Source organism: Triticum aestivum, chromosome 3D, assembly GCF_018294505.1.
Source record: "Triticum aestivum cultivar Chinese Spring chromosome 3D, IWGSC CS RefSeq v2.1, whole genome shotgun sequence".
Classification (NCBI taxonomy): Eukaryota; Viridiplantae; Streptophyta; class Magnoliopsida; order Poales; family Poaceae; genus Triticum; species Triticum aestivum.
This window is the reverse complement of record NC_057802.1, coordinates 439,169,867-439,191,207: the sequence shown is the minus strand read 5'-3', so window position 1 is coordinate 439,191,207 and position 21,341 is coordinate 439,169,867. Positions and strand designations below refer to the sequence as shown.

Genomic DNA, 21,341 nt, shown 5'->3' with positions numbered 1-21,341 from the left:
TAATTGTCCAGCCGTCCGATCTGTTTGCTTTGTTTTGATCGAGTGTTTGCCCGCATCGCTATCGATCCTCGTATCGTCTTGTCGGGCCGGGAGGCCTACAGCGGAGAGGAATTGATTTTTCGTTTTTTTTGGGCCAGCGTCTCCTTTGTTTGATATGGGCTTTTTTAGAATATACGAAGTCTAGCCCGAGAGTACATTAGATCGATACGTTAGCCCGAAATCACTAATTAAGGATTACTCATTGCAAAGAACACTTCACTTTCCCAGGTCACCACAAATGGCGCACATGCAGCGCACCACTTGTCGCAACCTGGGAATTTTCTTTTTTTTGTAGATCGTTTTATTCAAAATATTTTATCTCTTAAACCGTGCGTCCAAATCTCGAACCGTTTTCACCATTGGATTACTCGCATCGAGATCTTCAAAACTAGATCCCATGTTGATAGGTTTTGACGAACTTTTTTTGACAAAAAACTGGACGAAAAAAACCGGGCGAAAAAACCGAACCGGGAGCACGGTTTTTTCCCCTTTCCAAAAGAGGCACGCCCGTGCCTCTCGCGAAATCACAACCGTGCCTCTTGTGGAAACAAAACCGTGACTCTCGTGGAAGGAAAAAAAACAGAAAACGCGTTTTTTTTCGTTTTCGAGAGGCACGGCCATGACTCTCGCGAAAGCACAACCGTGCCTGTCGTGAAAGAAAAACCGTGACTCTCGCGAAAGAAAAAAAAACAGAAAACGCGTATTTTTTCCCTTTCCGAGAGGCACGGCTGTGACTCTCGCGAAAGCACAACCGTGCCTCTCGCGGAAGCAAAACCGTGACTCTCGCAAAAGAAAAAAAAATAGAAAACGCGTTTTGTTTTTCCCTTTCCGAGAGGCACGGCCGTGACTCTCGTGAAAGCACAACCGTGCCTCTCGCGGAAGCAAAACCGTGACTCTCGCGAAAGAAAAAAAAAACAGAAAACGTGTTTTTTTCCGTTTTCAAAAGGCACGGCCGTGACTCTCGCTAAAGCACAACCGTGCCTCTCGCAGAAGAAAAACCGTGACTTTTGCGAAAGAAAAAAAAAGAAAACGTGGTTTTTTCGCGCATTTTTTTTTAAATTTCTTTTTTGATCGAAAAGCTAAGGATGGCCGGGGGAAAACCAAAACGTCAAAAAAACCAAAAAAACGTTTAAAAAGCCGTAAACGCGTGCGAAAAAATAAAAAAAAAATCTGGAGGGAGCGTCCAGAGCGCGACACGTGGCGAATGGCTGAGAGCGCGCCAAGTGGCACTGATCGTTGCGAGGCACCCGAAGGAGCGCTCGTTAACTAGTTGCTCCCATGTTAGCCACCACCGAGTCGTCACTCTCCTTTCGCCTGTTCTCCCGTTCCCTCCATTGTTCTTCCATTTTTCTGTTTGTTTTTGTTTCGAAATATGAAGAAGAAGACGACCTGGCCTGTCTGTGTGCTTTGGATATTTTTGTTATGTCTCTGTGTTCTTTTTCTTCTTTTCTTTTTTTATACTATAAATTTTTTGTGAGTGTTTCGCCACTAGTTTTTCCACATCGTTTCGCCACTAGTTTTTTGTAAGTGTTTCGCCACTAATTTGTTTCAAAATCTGAAGAAGAAGAAGACGACCTGACTTGTCTGTGTGCTTTGGATAGTTTTGTTATGTCACTGTATTCTTTTATTCTTTTTTTCTATACTATAATTTTTTTTGTAAGTGTTTCGCCACTAGTTTTTCCACCATCATTTCGCCACTAGTTTTTTGCAGTTGGGTATTTTGGTGCAACTATCTAGGTGTCAATTATCGACTCGCGACTATTTAGGTGTCAATTGTCGAGGGTCCCCAATTGCATGTCGACAATCGACTCACTACTACGGGGGGTGTGTGTTTGTCATGGTCCCCAGTTGCATGTTTTGTCATGGCCCCTAGTTGCAAGCTGACCATCAACATGCAACTAAGGGGTGTTTTCTGTTTTGTCGAGGATCCTCACTTGCAAGTCAACCATCGACTCGAAACTAAGGGTGTGTGTGTTTGTTGACGGTCCCGAGTTGCATGTTGACCATCGACTCACAGCTAGGGTGTGTGTGTTTGTCGAGGCCTCCACTTGCAAGTCGACCATCGACTTGCAGCTAAGGGTGTGTGTGTTTATCGAGGGTCCCCAGTTACAAGCCGACTATCGACTCGCAACTAGGGGGTGTGTGTGTTTGTCGTGGTCCCCACTTGCATGTTTTGTCATGGCCCCTAGTTGCAAGCCGACCATCGACTCGCAATTAAGGGTGTTTGTGTTTTGTCGAGGATCCCCTGTTGCATGTTAACTATTGACTCGCAACTACGGGGAGTGTGTGTTTGTCGAGGGTCCTCAATTGCATGTTGACCATCAACTCGCAATTAGGGGGGCGTGTGAAAGAACATGCGGTGCCCCCATGTTTGGTTTTGGTAATTGATGACAATCTCTATGGACTAATGGTTGCCTTGAGTTATATTTGAAGGATTTGTCCATAGGCATTTCTTGAAGTCCATGTGTTGGTTTCAAGGAGTTTATGTGGTGACCAAGGTGTTATTAAGGAATTATCCAAAGATTGGTCATGTGAGAGTAGAACTTATTGCAAGCATGTCTTGAAGAAGAAGATTGTGTGATCATTCATGTTTACCTTCAAGACATCATCCAAATGAAGAGAGTTGGAAAGAGTCAAGGTTGATCAAGACTAAGTCAAGAGTGAATCAAGTTGATCAACACACAAAGCGCACAAGATGTACCGAGAGGGATCAAGCGATCCCATGGTGTGGTAAGCATTGTCAATTACGCTTTGTGTACTAACCCATGATCTTCGTGAGAGTTCTTTGTGGGGTTAGGTTGCGCTATGCAAGTTCAAGTGAAGCATCATGAAGAGATCAAATGCTTGAAGCTTGCCGTCCATTGTGGCGACAATGGACTTGTGAAGATGTTGCGGTGCGCAAGTTCAAGTGAAGCATCATGAAGAGATCAAATGCTTGAATCTTGCCGTCCATTGTGGTGACAATGGACTTGTGAAGATGTGCGGAAGAGTGGCTCACCCATAGTGGAGTATGGGGGAGCAATCAACTAGTCTTCATTGAGCCAACACAACCAAGAAAGGTGGTCCAACTTGAGGGAGTCAAGATCGTCATCATCTAGCTCAAGTGGACCATGTGCAAGGCAAAGGTTTGCTCTTGATAGGTTTTCTATTTTACCGGTCTCATGATGGTAGTTGGGAGACCGGGTTATAGGTTCGATTGCCGTACTATCAAGGGGGGCTCTCGATGAGTAGCTTGATCGTATCGTTCATAGAGAGCTCAAACCATTGCATCCTTGCATCATCTTTGTTGGTTCTTGTTTGGTTCTTCTCTTTGTGAGTTTTGGAGCTTATGGTCATCTTGATGACAAGCTCGAGTTCATCGAAAACGGAGTTCACTCGCATCTTCTATGATGTTTTCGATGTTGGAGGTTATGCCGGTTCTTCTCGGTTGGAGGTTTCACTCCTCTATTTGCTGTTTTGATGCTACTCGTCTTTCTCAATCCAACAAGCTTGAGTTTGCTCAATTCGGAGCTCATATGCAGAAGTTATGGCAGTTTTGGTTTCCTAGCGGTAGTACCGCGGCCAGAGCGGCAGTACCACCACAAGCGGTAGTACCGCTGTCCAAAGCGGTAGTACCGCCTATGGCCATAAGCGGTAGTACGGCTACGGTTCCGCGCTGGTACCGCCTCGATTTTGGGTCTTGCATTTTTCGTGTCGAGTTTTGCAGTAGTTGCACGGTAGTAACGCACGGCAGTTCCACCTATAAGCGGTAGTACCGCCCTGATGGGCGGTAGTACCGCCTATAAGCGGTAGTACCGCTCCGGTCGGGCGGTAGTACCGCTATTGTTTTTTTGGGTCCCGTGTTCTGCTCCTCCAGCGGTAGTACCGCTGGGGTGCGCGGTAGTACCGTTTATAAGCGGTACTACCGCCCCAAGGTTCATGTTTGGTTGCTCCTTTTCCCTGCTTCTTCCGCCAGAGCGGTAGTACCGCTCGTGGAGCGGTAGTACCGCTCGTGTGCGGGCTGAGCACATAACGGTTGGATTTTTCCCTTTCTATAAAAGGGGGTCTTCTTCCCCAATGAACCTTATCTCTTGAGCTCGTGTTCTTCCCCCATTGTTGACCTTCTTCGAGCTTGCTAACTCTCAATCCCTCCATGGATTCTTGCTAGTTTTTGAGGGAAAAGAGAGAGGAGATCTAGATCCACATTTCCACCAATCACTTTCTCCTCTATGTGAGGGGAACCCCTTGGATCTAGATCTTGGAGTTCTTGGTGTTCTTCTTCTTGTTCTTCCTCTCATTTTCTTCCCTAGCATTAGTTGCTTTGGTGGGATTTGAGAGAGAAGGACTTGGGCACTCCGTGTGCCCTTGCCATTGCATTTGGTGCATCGGTTTGAGTTCTCCACGGTGATACGTGGACGTTACAAGTTGAGAAGCTTATTACTCTTGGGTGCTTGGTGCCCTTGAGCTTGTTCCTCTTGGGTGCTTGGGCGCCCTAGACGGTTGGTGGTGTTCGGAGCTCAATCATTGTGGTGTAAAGCTCCGGGCAAGCGTCGGGGTCTCCAATTAGGTTGTGGAGATCGCCCCGTGCAATTTGACGGGTACCGGTGACCGCCCCCAAGGGTTGCCAAAGTGTACGGGTTCGGTGACCGCCCCCAAGGGTTGCCATTTGTACGGGTTCGGTGACCGCCCTCAAGGGTCCCTTAGTAGAATCACGGCATCTTGCATTGTGCGAGGGCGTGAGGAGATTACGGTGGCCCTAGTGGCTTCTTGGGGAGCATTGTGCCTCCACACCGCTCCAAACGGAGATTAGCATCCGCAAGGGTGTGAACTTCGGGATACATCGTCGTCTCCGCGTGCCTCGGTTATCTCTTATCCGAGCTCTTTACTTATGCACTTTACTTTGTGATAGCCATATTGCTTCTTGTCATATATCTTGCTATCACCTAGTAGTTTATCTTGCTTAGCATAAGTTGTTGGTGCACATAGGTGAGCCTAGTTGTTGTAGGTTTTGTGCTTGACAAATTAACCGCTAGGTTTATTCCGCATTTGTTCAAGCCTAAACCGTAATTATTTTAAAGTGCCTATTCACCCCCCTCTAGGCGACATCCACGATCTTTCAGCGTGTGTTTGTCGTGGTGCCCAGTTGCAAGTTTTGTCATGGCCCCTAGTTGCAAGCCGACCATCGACTCGGAGCTAGGGGTGTTTATGTTTGTCGAGTGTCCCCATTTGCATGTCAACCACCGACTCGCGACTAGAGGCAGTGTCTATTTGTCGAGGGTCCCCAGTTGCATATTGACCATCAACTCGCAACTAGGGGTGTGTGTGTTTGCCGAGGGTCGCCAATTGCAAGCCGTCTATCGATCAGAACTAGGGTGTGTGTGTGTGTGCTTGTCGTGGTCCCTAGTTGCATGTTTTGTCATGGTACCTAGTTGCAAGTCACCCATCGACTCACAACTAGGGTTGTTTGTGGTTGTCGAAGGTCCCTAGTTGCATGTCAACCATCGACTCACAACTAGGGGAGTGTGTGCTTTGTCAAGGGTACCTAGTTGCACGTAGACCATCAACTCGCAAGTAGAGGGTGTGTGTGTTTGTCGGGGCTGCCAATTGCAAGCTGACCATCGACTCGCAACTAAGGGTGTTTTGTGTTTGTCGGGGCTCCCTGTTGCAAGCCAACCATCGACTCACAACTAGGGTGTGTGTGTGTGTGTCTTTGTCGAGGGTCCCCAGTTGCAGGTCAACCCTTTGACTCGCAACTAAGGTTGTGTGTGTGTGTCGAGGGCCCCCAGTTGCAAGTCAGACATCGACTCACAACTGGGGGCAGTGGAGGCGAAGTGTGTTTCTAAAGGTCAAGTTGCAAGTCAACCATCGACTCGCAACTAAGGCTGTCTGTGTTTGATGTGCTCCCCAGTTGCATGTGATATCATCGACTCACAACTAGGTTGTGTGTGTGTGTGTGTGTTTGTCGAGGGTCCCCAGGTGCATGCCGATCATTGACTCGCAACTAGCGTCTGTATGTGTGTTTTGTCGTGGCCCCAATTGCATGCGAACCATCGACTCACAACTAGGGGTGTGTATGTTCTGTTGTGGCCCCTAGTTGCAAGACGACTATCGAATCTCAACTAAGAGTGTTTGTGTTTGTCGAGGGTCTCCGGTTGCATGTCGACCATCGACTCGTCATTAGGGGTGTGTCTGTTTTGTCGTGGCACCTAGTTGCAAACTAACCATCGACTTGGAACTTGGGGGGAGTGTGTGTTTGTCGAGGGTCCATAGTTCCATGTCGACCATCAACTCGCAACTAGGCGGGCGGGGTGGGGAAGTGTGTTTCTACAGGTCCAGTTGCAAGTCAACAATCGACTCGCAACTAAGGGTGCCTGTGTTTGTCGAGGCCCCCAATTTGCAACTCAACCATCGACTCGCAACTAGGGGGGTTGTGTGTGTTTGTCGATGGCACCAAGTTGCATGCCGACTATCGGTTCCTAACTAAGAGTGTTTGTGTTTGTCGAGAGTCCCCAGTTGCATGTCAACCGTCGACTTGCAACTAGGTGTGTGTGTGTGTGTGTGTTTGTGTGTGTGTGTGTCAAGGGTCACCAGTTGCATGTCAATCATCAACACACAACTAAGAGCGTGCGTGCTTGTCGTGGTCCCCAGTTGTCAATGTGTGTTTGTCGAGGGTCCTTAGTTGCATGTCGACCATTGACTCGCAACTAGGGAGTGTGTTTGTTTATCGACGGTGCCAAGTTGCATGCCGACCATCGATTCACAACTAAGAGTTTTTGTGTTTGTCGAGGGACACAGTTGCATGTCAACCTTCGAGTCACAACTAGTGTGTGTGTGTGCGTGCGTGTGCGTGTGTGTGTGCGTGTGCGTGTGCCTTTGCGTGTGTGTGTGTGTGTGTTTGTTTGTTGATGGTCCCCAGTTGCCAGCCGACGATCGACACACAACTAGGGGGTGTGTTCGTCAATGGCGCCCAGTTGCAAGCCGACCATCGACTGGCAACTAAGTGGTGTTTTTGTGTGTTTGTCTAGGCTCACCAGTTGCAAGCAGACCATCGAATCGCAACTAGGGGGGTGTGTTTATCGATGGCGCCCAGTTGCTAGCCAACCATCGACTCACAACTAGGGGGTGTGTTTGTTGATGGCGCTCAGTTGCAAGACGACCATCGACTCGCAACTAGGGGGGTATGTGTCTTTGTCGAGGGTCCTCAGTTGCAAGCCGACCATAGAGTCACAACTAAGGGGTGTTTTCTGTGTGTTTGTCGAGGGTCCCCAGTTGCAAGCCTACCATCGACTCGCAACTAGGGGTGTGTGTGTTTGTCGAGGGTCCCCAGTTGCAAGCCGACCACCGACTTACCACTAGGGGGAGTGTGTGTGTTTGTCGAGGGTCCCCAGTTGCAAGCCCACCATCGACTCGCAACTAGGGGAGTGTGTGTGTTTGTTGAGGGTCCCCATTTTTGCTTTGTCGATAACCGAGGTGCAAATAGTCTGTGTGTGTGTGTGTGTGTGTTGAGGGTCCCCAATTGCATGTCGATAACCGACTTGCACCTAGAGGTGTGTGTGTGTGTGTGTCTTTTTGTCAAGGGTCCCCTAGTTGCATGTCAAGCATCGACTCGCAACTAGTGGGGTGTGTATTTGTTAAGGACCCCCAGTTGCAAGTTGCCCATCGACTCGCAACTAGGGGTGTGTGTGTGTGTCTTTTTGTCAAGGGGTCCCCAGTTGCATGTCAAGCATCGACTCACAACTAGGATGTGTGTGTGTGTGTCTCTTTTTCTCAAGGGGTCCCCAGTTGCATGTCAAGCATCACCTCGCAACTAGGGGGTGTGTGTTTGTTGAGGACCCCAGTTGCAAGTTGACCATAAACTCGCAACTAGGGGGATGTGTGTGTGTGTGTCGAGGGTCCCCAATTGCATGTCGATAACCGACTTGCAACTAGAGATGCGTGCATGTGTGTGTCTTGTTGTCAAGGGGTCCCCAGTTGCATGTCAACCACCGACTCGCAACTAGGGTGTGTGTGTGTTTGTTGAGGACCCCTAGTTGCAAGTTGATCATCGACTTGCAACTCGGGGGTTGCGTGTGTCTGTGTGTTTTGTTGTGGGTCCCCAGTTGCATGTCAATAACCGACTCGCAACTAAGGGGTGTGCATGTTTGTGTGTCTTTTTGTCAAGGGGTCTTCAGTTGCATGTCAACCATCGACTCGTAACTAGGGGGTGTGTTTGTTGAGGACCCCATGTTGCAAGTTGACCATCGACTCGCAACTAGGGTGTGTGTGTGTGTGTTTATTCGTGGCCCCCAGTTGCAAGTTGACCATCAACTCGCAACTAGGGGATGTGTGTGTTTGTGTTTGTTGAGGAGCCCCAGTTGCAAGTTGACTATCGACTCGCAACTAGGGTGTGTGTGTGTGTTTCGAGGGTCCCCAACTGCATGTCGAATAACCAACTCGCAACTAGGGGTATGCGTGTGTGTTTGTTTTGTTGTGGCCCCCAGTGGCAACCCGCTCATCGACTCGCAACTAAGGATGTGTGTGTGTGTGTGTGTGTTTGTAGTGGGTCACTAGTTGCATGTCGATAACCGACTCACAACTAGGGGTGTGTGTCTGTCTTTTTGTCAAGGGTCCCCAGTTGCATGCCGACCATCAACTCGCAACTAGAAGGTGTGTGTTTGTTGAGAACCCCTAGTTGCAAGTTGACCATCAACTCGCAACTAGGGGTGTGTGCGTGTGTCTTTTTGTCAAGGGGTCCCCAGTTGCAAGTTGACCATCAACTCGCAACTAGGATGTGTGTGTGTCTCTTTTTGTCAAGGGGTCCCCAGTTGCATGTCAAGCATCGACTCGCAACTAGGGGGGTGTGTCTTTTGTTGAGGACACCCAGTTGCAAGTTGCCCATCGACTCGCAACTAGGGATGTGTGTGTGTGTGTGTGTGTGTTTTTTTGTTGTGGCCCCGAGTTACAACCCGCTCATCGACTCGCAACTAAGGATGTGTGTGTGCGTGTCTTTTTATTCGTGGCCCACAATTGCAAGTTTACCATCAACTCGCAACTAGGGTGTGTGTGTGTCTCTCTCTGTGTGTGTGTGTCTCAAGGGTCCGCAACTGCATGTCGATAACCAACTCGCAACTAGGGGGTGCGTGTGTGTGTGTGTTTTGTTGTGGCCCCCAGTTGCAACCCGCTCATCGACTCGCAACTAAGGATGTGTGTGGTTGTGTGTGTGTGTGTGTGTGTTTGTAGAGGGTCACTAGTTGCATGTTGATAAACGACTCACAACTAGGGGTGTGTGTGGGTGTCTTTTTGTCAAAGGTCCCCAGTTGCATGTCGACCATCAACTCGCAACTAGGAGGTGTGTGTTTGTTGAGCACCCCCAGTTGCAAGTTGACCATCAACTCGCAACTAGGGTGTGTGTGTGTGTGTGTTATTCGTGGCCCAAGTTGCAGGTTGACCATCAACTCGCAACTAGGGGGATGTGTGTGTGTGTGTGTGTGTCTTTTTGTCAAGGCGTCTCCAGTTGCATGTCAAGCATCGACTCGCAACTAGGCGGTGTGTGTTTGTTGAGGACCCCTAGTTGCAAGTTGACCATCGACTCGCAACTAGGGTGTGTGTTTGTGTGTGTGGAGGGTCCCCAATTTGCATGTCGATAACCGACTTGCAACTAGAGGTGTGTGTGTGTCTTTTTGTCAAGGGTCCCCTAGTTGCATGTCAAGCATCGACTCACAACTAGGGGGTATGTGTTTGTTGGGGACCCCCAGTTGCAAGTTGCCCATCGACTCGCAACTAGGGGTGTGTGTGTGTGTGTGTTTGTCAAGTGGTCCCCAGTTGCATGTCAAGCATCGACTCACAACTAGGATGTGTGTGTGTATGTGTCTCTTTTTGTCAAGGGGTCCCCAGTTGCATGTCAAGCATCAAGTCACAACTAGGGGGTGTGTGTTTGTTGAAGACCCACAGTTGCAGGTTGACCATAAACTCGCAACTAGGGGGATGTGTGTGTGTGTGTCGATGGTCCCCAATTGCATGTCGATAACCGACTTGCAACTAGAGGTGCGGGCATGTGTGTGTCTTTTTGTCAAGGGGTCCCCAGTTGCATGTCAACCACCGACTCGCAACTAGGGTGTGTGTGTGTTTGTTGAGGACCCCTAGTTGCAAGTTGATCATCGACTCGCAACTAGGGGGTTGCGTGTGTCTGTGTGTTTTGTTGTGGGTCCCCAGTTGCATGTCAATAACCGACTCGCAACTAAGGGGTGTGCGTGTTTGTGTGTCTTTTTGTCAAGGGGTCTTCAGTTGCATGTCAACCATCGACTCGTAACTAGGGGGGTGTGTTTGTTGAGGACCCCCTGTTGCAAGTTGACCATCGACTCGCAACTAGGGTGTGTGTGTGTGTGTGTGTTTATTTGTGGCCCCCAGTTGCAAGTTGACCATCAACTCGCAACTAGGGGATGTGTGTTTGTTGAGGACCCCCTGTTGCAAGTTGACCATCGACTCGCAACTAGGGTGTGTGTGTGTGTGTGTGTGTATTCGTGGCCCCCAGTTGCAAGTTGACCATCAACTCGCAACTAGGCGATGTGTGTGTGTGTGTGTTTGTTGAGGACCTCCAGTTGCAAGTTGACCATCGACTCGCAACTAGGGGGTGTGTGTGTGTGTATGTGTGTGTGTGTGTCAAGGGTCCCCAACTGCATGTCGAATAACCAACTCGCAACTAGGGTGTGTGTGTGTTTTGTTGTAGCCCCCAGTTGCAACCCGCTCATCGCAAGTAAGGATGTGTGTGTGTATGTGTGTGTGTGTGTGTGTGTTTGTAGAGGGTCAGTAGTTGCATGTCGTCAACCGACTCACAACTAGGGGTGTGTGTGTGTCTTTTTGTCAAGGGTCCCCAGTTGCATGTCGACCATCAACTCGCAACTAGGAGGTGTGTGTTTGTTGAGAACCCCCAGTTGCAAGTTGACCATCAACTCGCAACTAGGGGTGGGTGCGTGTGTCTTTTTGTCAAGGGGTCCCCAGTTGCAAGTTGACCATCAACTCGCAACTAGGGTGTGTGTGTGTGTGTGTGTCTTTTTGTCAAGGGGTCCCAGTTGCATGTCAAGCGTCGACTCACAACTAGGAGGGTGTGTGTTTTGTTGAGGACACCCAGTTGCAAGTTGCCCATCGACTCGCAACTAGGGATGTGTGTGTGTGTGTTTATTCGTGGCCCCCAGTTGCAAGTTGACCATCAACTCGCAACTAGGGGATGTGTGTGTGTGTTTTTATTCGTGGCCCACAATTGCAAGTTTACCATCAACTCGCAACTAGGGTCTGTGTGTGTGTCTATGTGTGTGTGTGTGTGTCTCAAGGGTCCGCAACTGGATGTCGATAACCAACTCGCAACTAGGGGTGTGTGTGTGTGTGTGTGTGTTTTGTTGTGGCCCCCAGTTCCAAACCGCTCATCGAGTCGCAACTAAGGATGTGTGTGTGTTTGTGTGTGTGTGTGTGTGTGTGTGTGTGTGTGTGTTTGTGTGTGTGTGTGTGTGTGTGTGTGTTTGTGTGTGTGTGTGTGTGTGTTTGTGTGTGTGTGTGTGTGTGTGTGTTTGTGTGTGTGTGTGTGTGTCTTTGTAGAGGGTCACTAGTTGCATGTCGATAACCGACTCACAACTAGGGGTGTGTGTGTCTTTTTGTCAAGGGTCCCCACTTGCATGTCGACCATCAACTCGCAACTAGGAGGTGTGTGTTTGTTGAGAACCCCCAGTTGCAAGTTGACCATCAACTCGCAACTAGGGTGTGTGTGTGTGTGTGTTTTATTCGTGGCCCCCAGTTGCAAGTTGACCGTCAACTCGCAACCAGGGGGATGTGTGTGTGTGTGTGTCTTTTTGTCAAGGGGTCTCCGGTTGCATGTCAAGCATCGACTCGCAACTAGGGGTGTGTGTGTTTGTTGAGGACCCCTAGTTGCTAGTTGACAATCGACTCGCAACTAGGGTGTGTGTGTGTGTCGAGGGTCCCCAATTTGCATGTCGATAACCGACTTGCAACTAGAGGGGTGTGTGTGTGTGTGTCTTTTTGTTAAGGGTCCCCTAGTTGCATGTGAAGCATTGACTCGCAACTAGTGGGGTATGTGTTTGTTGAGGACCCTCAGTTGCAAGTTGCCCATCGACTCGCAACTAGGGGTGTGTGTGTGTCTTTTTGTCAAGGGATCCCAGTTGCATGTCAACCATCGACTCGCAACTAGGATGTGTGTGTGTGTCTCTTTTTGTCAAGGGGTCCCCAATTGCGTGTCAAGCATCAACTCGCAACTAGGGTGTGTGTGTTTTTTGAGGACCCCAGTTGCAAGTTGACCATAAACTCACAACTAGGGGGGATGTGTGTGTGTGTCGAGGGTCCCCAATTGCATGTCGATAACCGACTTGCAACTAGAGGTACCTGCATTTGTGTGTCTTTTTGTCAAGGGGTCCCCAGTTGCATGTCAACCACCGACTCGCAACTGGGTGTGTGTGTGTTTTGCTCGAGGGTGCCTAGTTGCATGTCGATAACCGACTCGCAACTAGGGAAGGTGTGTGTGCGCGTTTCTTTTTGTCAAGCGTCCCAGGTGTGTCTTTTTATAAAATTCACCTTGTTTGAAATTGTTCACCACGTTATGAAAAAAATGTTCTCCGTATTTTTGAAAAATGTTCACGTATATAAAAAGTTCACCATGTAATTAAAAATATTCATTATATTTTATAAAAATGTTGAGCTGGTTCTGAATGCCAAACATGACCATATGTCAATCAGTCAACATGAAGCTACAATCTGACGAGCCCAATGTGTGTTGATACTCTGAAAACAAGACGCGGCAACCCTGCAACACCGTGCAATGGACCTACCTACAAATCCATGCATTATGCTACCTACTTAACTAATTTGGAATTGGAAGCACGTACGTATGCCGACGTTGCTAGTATACACTGCCGCTTAAGCATGCGCCTGACAGTGGTACTAAACTAAATGCAGCTTTATTAGGTTTGTGGGTGACTGGGACGAGCAGACGATGCAGCATACGTGCGCGGACCCTGTGCTTGTCTACCTACGTGGCCACTGGTCGATCGAGACGGACAACCACAAAAAACGAAACAAACAAGAAATCAAGTATTTGAACCACAAAACAGGTGATGAAGTCAACTTAGATGTGACATAGTTATGTCACATCTAGATGTGTTTTAGACACACCCATGATTTAATATCCCTTGGCGCCGACCGGATCCCGCCTTAGATACTGAGATTTGCTCTGGTTTACGCCCTTTGACAACATAGGTTAGGCGCTCACATGTGATTTCGGACTTCTTTGCGCAAGATGAAGCCAAATTCAGCTTCTCCCTTTGGGTGCGTCCGAAGCACTGCAAAAAGGAAAATAAAAATAGGAAAATATATAAAGGAGCCGACACGATGAGCCAAAAAGGCCAGCTATAATGCGGTGCAGATGGGAGGATACTTGTGCGATGCATCTGAACATGCATGCACGTACCTCAGTTCATGGCTTCATGCTTTGTTTGGTTCATCCTCAACTTCCCGTTCCCTTCCCAGTGCATGCAGCAAAGCGAGTTTGACGTACTCCTAGTTGCCAACTGAAAATGCACACATGCGCTAATATGCTCATGCAGAGCAGCGCCAGCCACGCATGCATGCATGGATGCACAGTGCAAAAGAGCCACATCTGGTAGTAGGCTCGATCAATGCCAGCTCAGTCGCCTCTTCTAAGAAGAAACAAGGAGTGGGTACATACTCCTCCTCCTCCTCCTCTTTATCAGATTCCATTCGCGTTCTGATCTGTCCATAAGCAGTTCCAGGTTGGCAACCGCGAAAGCCAAAGGCAGCATAACCAACACCTGATCTTAGCTAGCTTCCTACATGAGTTGAACTGAGCTGGGGGTTGAGATTGGGCTCTTTTGGTGCACGCAGGATATAGCACACACACAGCTAGCCAGGCAACCATCAAATCGGTGCTAAAATATGGGCCAACATAGATCGCACTCAGGTTCCCCGGCTGGCTTTTCTCCCGGGGTTTCTGTTTGGCGACGTAGCTTTCCGCAGCCGCTTAGTTGCATTGCGTTTCTTGAGGTGGCGACGGTTGCGTTCATCATGGATCGTGATGCGTTTGGCCGGCACTAGTGTGATCCACGAATTCAGCATACGAACTCCTGAACCATAATGCTCCCTCCTTTACCGTAAAGCACGAGAGCGACGCTCCACGAAAATGGCGCGGCGACTGACTTCGCTCATGTCCTCTTGCGCTATGCTTCTTTCTTCGGAGGGATTTGCATCCATACAACTTTGTAAAGCAACATCTACTTGTTCCTAGATAAATGTTCGTTCGGTGGAAATCTGAACAAACTAAGGAAATTCAACCTAATAGAAAATCAGTACAACGGCTCATTCAGTTTGGAGGATTTTCAAGGATAAACCATAGGAATGAGGATTTCAGAGGGAAAAATCTCTATAGATGCATTCATTTGTAGGAAACGAGCACACCAATTCTTTAGGGATACTGCTCATTTCCTTCTTCTTTTTTTGGACAGAACTATACATCTAGTAAAAACTCTTTTCCATAGGTATAGGGCAAGGTAGTTCGTCATGTTGGCAACTGTCATCCTATAGTTATCTAATTATTACGTTTTGGTTTCCTCCAAACCTAATGGGCCCTAAACTGTGGATCTTAATACTTTATTAACCAGTGTTAATTTTTGTAGTATTAGTTTACAGAGGGAGTACTTAACAGTACTATTGACTTTGACCAATCTCCAAATTTACACTTTAACTGTAATAATACTAGCGTAATATTATGGAAATGTAGTGTTACACAATAAAATTTGATGAACAATATATTGCATAATAACCAAACTATAAATATTCAAAAAATATCATTAGTCATATGTGAAGAGACTAGTCCAATAAATAGTGCCGAGTGAATGGGAATGAGAATAATTTTGTTCGTTTCCAATCATTTCACTTTTCACTGTTAACTTTCTCAAAAGTTATTTTTAACCCTTAAACTGAGAACCCTTTTTTAGACCTAAACCGTCAAATCAATTAACTTACCTCCTTAATCCTATCATCGGTAGCTTTGAGCTTACACGGATGACACATTTGATGTTTAGCTTGTATAAGTTCGCAACCATGCATCTAATTAAATGACAAAAAATTCTAGAATCTACGATGTTCACAACCATACCATAAAATATGCATATCATCTAGAGATACTTTTTTTAGAGATAATATGCATATCATCTAGGAAGTTCACAACCATTCACCTAAGGACGCACACAGTCATACGGCCCCCTGCCACCTGTCACATAGTATGTAGGCCTCTCTTGTCTTCCGCATGGTGTACGATTGTCTAGGTGACTGTGCACGATTATAGAATCACACAAGATTTAGGGTGAACCATATGCGACGAGGCATCTTAAAAGGGCAGTTTTGTACCAGTGTATGCACAATAACAATATTGTAATGTACATCCTATGTGTTTAAAAGGGTACATAATAGTTAAATTTGAATTAGCATAAATTAATTATATTATAAACAATTCGATAAACAAACTACTACACTTAAATGATTAGCTTGAGATGGGCATATTATCCGATATCCACCCTTCATCGTATCGAGTAATGAATGTACTATTTTTCGAATTAGTTGCATGTTACTACATGTGTTACCCAATTTTCTGACCGTTCTGATTTTTTGTAAATTTAGGGTTTAGGGTTGAAAACAATATTGTAACCCGACATTTTTATTATTCAACAATGCCAAGCAAAACTACTGAACAAATTGGTTAGAAAAACAAAATAAAAACACGAGGTCGTCTGAAATGAGTCTGCCTTCCGGCAAACTCTCCAGAAACCTACCGAATGTCATTTTTGGTGAAAGCTTACAAAACATAACATAAATTCAAGCATCAAATTAGCTAACACGAAAAACGTCACAGTATCTTTCTGTTTGGCAACCACTAGCTGGCCACTGGCAATTGTTTCTGGAACTGCAGGGGTGGCAATCAACCAAGCATGTATGCTTAGTTACAAAATCAAGGTTGCAGAACACTGTTCTTCGTGACATTGGAAAGACATGTGATGATTTCTTTGCCTTCCAACACGTAACATTTGCTTCCCACTCTCATGTCAAATAGGACAAAAATTGATGGTTTGAGACCTACGACGTGTGATGCTACAGCACTACCCCAACCAGAGAAGCCGTTGAGATCTCCTTGTTCACCAGGTGGTCTTCATTTGCTTCCAGAAACCCATCAGCTGGATAGCACCAGATTAACATGGCAGAAGGTAATGAGAGTGTCCTCCTTCGACTGACAGATGATCCCAACAATGCGTCCAATGAAGCCACTCGGTCGTGGACATGGCATACGTCTGCACCGAAATGCTTTACTGGGAAGCAGGAAGAAGAGAGCAAATAATTGCTTTTAATAATGCCCGGAATGCCCCTACGGCGTGCATATAAATCCAGCAGGGAGCTCTGCATATTTCCTTCAACTCAAGGTCTAGCTTGGCCTCTCTTGCTCCTTGAGTTCCCTAACCAGAAGCTTCTAGGCTTTAGCCTCTAGCCCTAGCTAACTTATCCTCTAGTTAACCAAGGCTTTTGCAGCCAGCAAGAAGTACCATCTATATCATCACCATGGGTGGCTACGGCGACTTGTTCGAGAAGGCCAAGCCCTACATCGCCATGATCTGCTTGCAGTTCGGCTATGCCGGCATGAACGTCATCACCAAGGTCTCGCTCAACGGCGGCATGAGCCACTACGTGCTCGTCGTGTACCGCCACGCCTTCGCCACCGTCTCCATCGCGCCATTTGCCCTAATTCTCGAGAGGTATACGTATGTAGACACGAACGATCCATGGACGAGCTAGGGCCGACCAGATAGTGTGCATGCATTTTCTTCTTCTTTGCTACATGCATGGTTCACTGGCCTGAATTGAAACTGATGGTACGATGAACTTGATCTGAAATGGCAGAAAGGTGAGGCCGAAGATGACGTGGTCGTCCTTCCTCCAGATCTTCGTGCTGGCACTGCTCGGGTTAGTTCTCCTGTCATTTTGTGCACCCAGCCTAAGTACTTTAAGAACGATGACATGAGTGGACACTCCAATACGGGGACTCGACTCTTTTGTCAAGAAACAAAAGGTGTCCGCCAAATGTTCCTTTTTACAGCAGCTAGCTGCATGTACGCCAATTTTTTTTTTGTCAGCTTTCCTGAAATACCAATGCTAATGAACCTTATGCATGTTGTTGATTACTGCAGGCCTGTGATTGACCAGAACTTCTACTATGTGGGTCTCAAGTACACCGGCCCGACCTTCGCATGCGCCATGAGCAACATCCTTCCCGCCATGACCTTCGTGATGGCCTTCATCTTCAGGTATATACATGCATGATGCATGCGTCTCTTCTGGGAATCTGAGATGAATATTAGCGTGACCGCGCCGTTGGAGCTAGCAAAACATTATTTGACATCTTTTGGATGGTGTCCGAAAATATCATAGGATGGAGAAGGTGGACCTGAGAAATTTGCGGTGCCAGGCGAAGGTGGCGGGGACGGTGGTGACGGTGGCCGGCGCGATGCTGATGACGCTCTACAAAGGCCCGCTGATGCGGATGGCGTGGACGAGCCACGGACAGGCCCACGGCGGCGAGGCCCCGGCCGTCGATCCCACGGGCAGGGAGTGGTTCCTCGGCTCGCTCTTCATCATCATCGCCACCCTCGCCTGGGCCTCGCTCTTCATCCTCCAGGCTCACACCCTGAAGCAGTACTCGGCGCCGCTCTCCCTCACCACGCTCATCTGCTTCGTCGGCACCCTCCAGGCCATCGTCGTCACCTTGGCCATGGAGCACCGCCCCTCCGTCTGGACCATAGGCTTCGACATGAACCTCCTCGCCGCCGCATACGCCGTCAGTACACTTCTCTGCTCACCACGCATGCGTCTTGTCTCCTCAGCCAAATCTCATAGTATATCGTATGACTGATGTTGCAGGGCATCGTGACATCGAGCATAGCGTACTACGTGCAAGGCCTGGTGATCCAGAAGACCGGGCCGGTGTTCGCCTCGGCGTTCAGCCCACTGATGATGATCGTGGTGGCCGTGATGGGCTCCTTCATCCTCTCCGAGAAGATATACCTGGGGGGCGTCCTCGGCTCCGTCCTCATCGTCATCGGGCTCTACTCCGTGCTCTGGGGAAAGCACAAGGAGACCCAGGCGGAGTCCGCGGCCCTGCGGGAGGCGCTGCCTATGGCCATGGCCTCCTACACCTCCAAGGTGACCGGAGACGCCGCGTCGGCCGGACACGATCCGGAGTGCGAGAAAGCCAACGGAGCAGCCAAGCCATCCTCCAACGGACACGGAGCTAGTGCAGTCTGATCAATCGATTCCAACTGCTTCCAAGTGCTAACTGCAAATGTCTCGTCACTGACGTTGCATGCACTAGGGCCGTGTGCGCTGCATGCAAGGGGAGAGTGGAATAATTTTGCGCCGTGCCTTTTATTTTTGTCCTCTTGTATGATTTCCACAACCAACGACTATAGTACTCCAGTACGCCTTGTATTTTTCTTCTTCTTTTTTTTATCGGGGGAGAAAGAAATGTTGTGCTCCGGCAAGGGGCATGTACCGATGTACGTGTTGGTGTAAGAGAATTTTGAGTGTTTTTGTGATCCCGGCTTAATTTCGAAATAAATATCAGTTTGGAAAAAGTAGTTCAATTCTGTGATAAATATCAGCGGGTTGTGACAACATCTAGGGTTCCTCAAATCATGAAATATCTCACGTCGGGTAATTGACAAACTTGAAAGGCAAAATCCTTTATGGTGAAATTCGCGTGGTATAGCCCGAAAGAATTGAAGGTTTTTGGAACTGAACGAAGCAGCTCGCTCGCGTCGCTCCCAGGGGGGCGGCACGGGCGAAACCTAGCCGCCGCCGCCCCCGTTTTCCTCACCTCCACCCCAGCTCCCCTCGCCGCCGCCAGGTGAATCCGACGGGCAAAGCCCGCTCGGCATTCGGCGGCGGCGGGGACTTCTCCTCGCGAGACGCGTAGCGGCGGCCCTGGACGACGCGAGGCGACTGGCGGCGGCGGCGGCGTCTCGCCGGCGCAGGCAAGCCGGGGCGGCGGCCCCGGGCATGGTGGCGGCGCCGCTCTCTCCTCTCCTCCCTCCCTGTGGGTCGTGAGGGGTGGTGCTGGGCCAGCCGCCGCGGATCTGGCGCTAGGAGGCTGGATCCGTCCGTGGGGCTGCCCAGGCGTGTGGCTCCGGTGGCTGCACGTCCGGCTGGTTGAGCTGCGGTGGTGGCGGTGTGCTGCAGCTCCTGGATGGCGGCGCGGCGGCGCCGCGTAGGTGGATGTGCTGCGGCGGTCGTGGGGAGTGGTCCCTGGCCTCCGGGGCGGTGTGTGCTCTGCCAGCTCCGGCCGTGCGAGCAGTGGAGAGGTGGTCATGGCTGTTGGCGGCGGCCCCGGGTCGGTGTCGTGTGGCATGGCCGCTGGTGCTTCCGGTGAGGGTGGTGGCTCCCTGGATGTGTCAAGGGCTACAGCGCAGTGGGCTGTCCTCGCGGCAGTACGGTGATGGTGGTTGTCGTGGGTCTCTGGACGAAAGTTTCTGCCCGACTCAATCGGTGCCGGCGACGGCAGCGCCCTGTTGCGCCGTTTCCATCTTGATGGCGTCGTCGAGGAGCCCCGACCCGCCTCCAACCAAAGGAACCTCGTCTTCCAGGTGAAAACCCAGATTTAGTTTGCTGGATCGGATGGCGGCGGCGTCTTCTTGGACGTCGTTTATCTTTCTTGGAGGCGCCATCTTTGGAGACGAGGTTCGGTTGGCGCTTGTGGCTTTTGTGCTTCTGGTGGTATGCCGAGACGGTGGATGCCGGAGCGGCGGCTCCGGACGGTGGATGTATGCCGAGGCGGCGGCCTCGGACGGTCATGCAACGGCGGTTCTATGGGGTAGGTCCGCTGCTTTGCTTGGCATGGGCGGCGACCTGGTGCTGCGAGGGTGGCCAGTTCGTCGGCTCGGTCGACGCGATCTGTGGGGTCGGTCTGGCTGGAAGTCGGGGCGGCGGCCCCGGATGTTTGGTACAACGTTCGTGGTCTGCGGGCGGTCGTCTCGTGTAGTAAGGGCTACGAGGCGCGTGAACCGCGTTGCGTTGTGGCTCGCGTGCGGGCGGGGGATGTCGGAGCGGCGGCTCCGGAGTCGGGTGTGTGTGTTTGTTGCAATGTTGCCTTGGGTCGTGTGGTCGGCAAGGGTTCGTTGCGTGTGCGGTTTTTCGGTCTGGTTTTCCTCATAAACTGGGCCACTCTGTTAGGTTTTCGATCCAGTTTCCCTCATAAACTGGATCAACTCTCTTCTTCTATAATGCAAAGCCAGAGCACCTGGCCCTCTGACGAGGTTCCGTCAAAAAAAAAAGAAATTCGCGTGGTATTCTATTAATTTACTGACCAACTCTCTTCTTCTTAATAACTAATGGATAAAGATCTTCTCTATGTGAAGGAATCTTCCTGAATACAACTTAGGCCGCCGCCAGAAAACCTAGATCATCTACGCCCGCCTCCTTTCCCTCTTGCCCTATCATAGTGCGTCGTCAGGCAAAGCCCATGCGGCGCCGGCGGCAGCAGGGAGGTCCTAGTTGTGAATGGTTGGTGCATCAATTTGACGGGGAGTCTCTATTTCTTGGTCGGGGCGGCGTTGCCTCAGTTTAGGAATAATGTCCTCCCTGTCCTATCCTCGCCCCATCTGTGCACTTAGTGCCGGTGGAGAGTGTGTGGAGGTGTGTCTTGGACGGATCTTCCTGGATCCGTTCGGATTTGGTCTCCGATGGATCCGTCTGAATTCAGTCATTGTTCATGATATTTGAAGTATGTACATGCACTTTTTCCACGTCTTCCTTTCCGAGGCAGTGATTTGCTACATAGATCGTGGCGGCCCACTTCTTCTGCTCTACATCGACGACTTCTCGAACGTTGCTTCTACAAGTTTCTACGTTTAAACAAGTTTGCTCAGTCGAGACGAAGGCCCAGAGACGGCATCGAGTTTTGTTCTCGGCGTACCGCCGATGGATGCAGGAGGACGAAGATTTCAGCACCCATAAGAAATTAGATGGAATTAAGTTTTTTTTTGTAATGGTGTGTTTGTAAAGACTTGTGATACTCAATTAATACTCTCTCCGTCCTGATTTATTAGCGCCTTTTGTATTTTGGGACAAACTTTCACTAGTGGAAAAAGGGCCATTTGTCCCGGTTCATAAGGCCCATCTGTCCCGGTTGGGGAACCGGGACTAAAGGGTCGTTACTAATGCCTAGGCCTTTAGTCCCGGTTCTTATACTAACCGGGATAGATGGGCCTCCACGTGGCCGGTGCTGCGAG

General features: G+C 49.3%; 1 protein-coding gene across 1 annotated transcript; it reads left to right on the top strand.

Annotated features, from left to right (window-relative positions):
- The first annotated feature begins 16,491 nt into the window (after positions 1-16,491).
- Positions 16,492-18,701, top strand: LOC123074885 (WAT1-related protein At5g07050). Its single transcript, XM_044497619.1, has 5 exons — positions 16,492-16,814; positions 16,960-17,022; positions 17,247-17,363; positions 17,488-17,893; positions 17,977-18,701. The coding sequence occupies exons 1-5, from the start codon at positions 16,621-16,623 to the stop codon at positions 18,358-18,360; spliced, it is 1,164 nt and encodes a 387-aa protein (XP_044353554.1). The 5' UTR covers positions 16,492-16,620; the 3' UTR covers positions 18,361-18,701.
- The last annotated feature ends 2,640 nt before the right edge of the window (positions 18,702-21,341 follow it).

Bases quoted from the DNA above. Each gene is read 5' to 3' on its own strand.
- LOC123074885 (XM_044497619.1), top strand. From the start codon at position 16,621: ATGGGTGGCTACGGCGACTTGTTCGAGAAGGCCAAGCCCTACATCGCC. The intron at 17,364-17,487 runs GTATATACATGC...AAAATATCATAG, and splicing joins GTGATGGCCTTCATCTTCAG to GATGGAGAAGGTGGACCTGA. The intron at 17,894-17,976 runs GTCAGTACACTT...CTGATGTTGCAG, and splicing joins TCCTCGCCGCCGCATACGCC to GGCATCGTGACATCGAGCAT.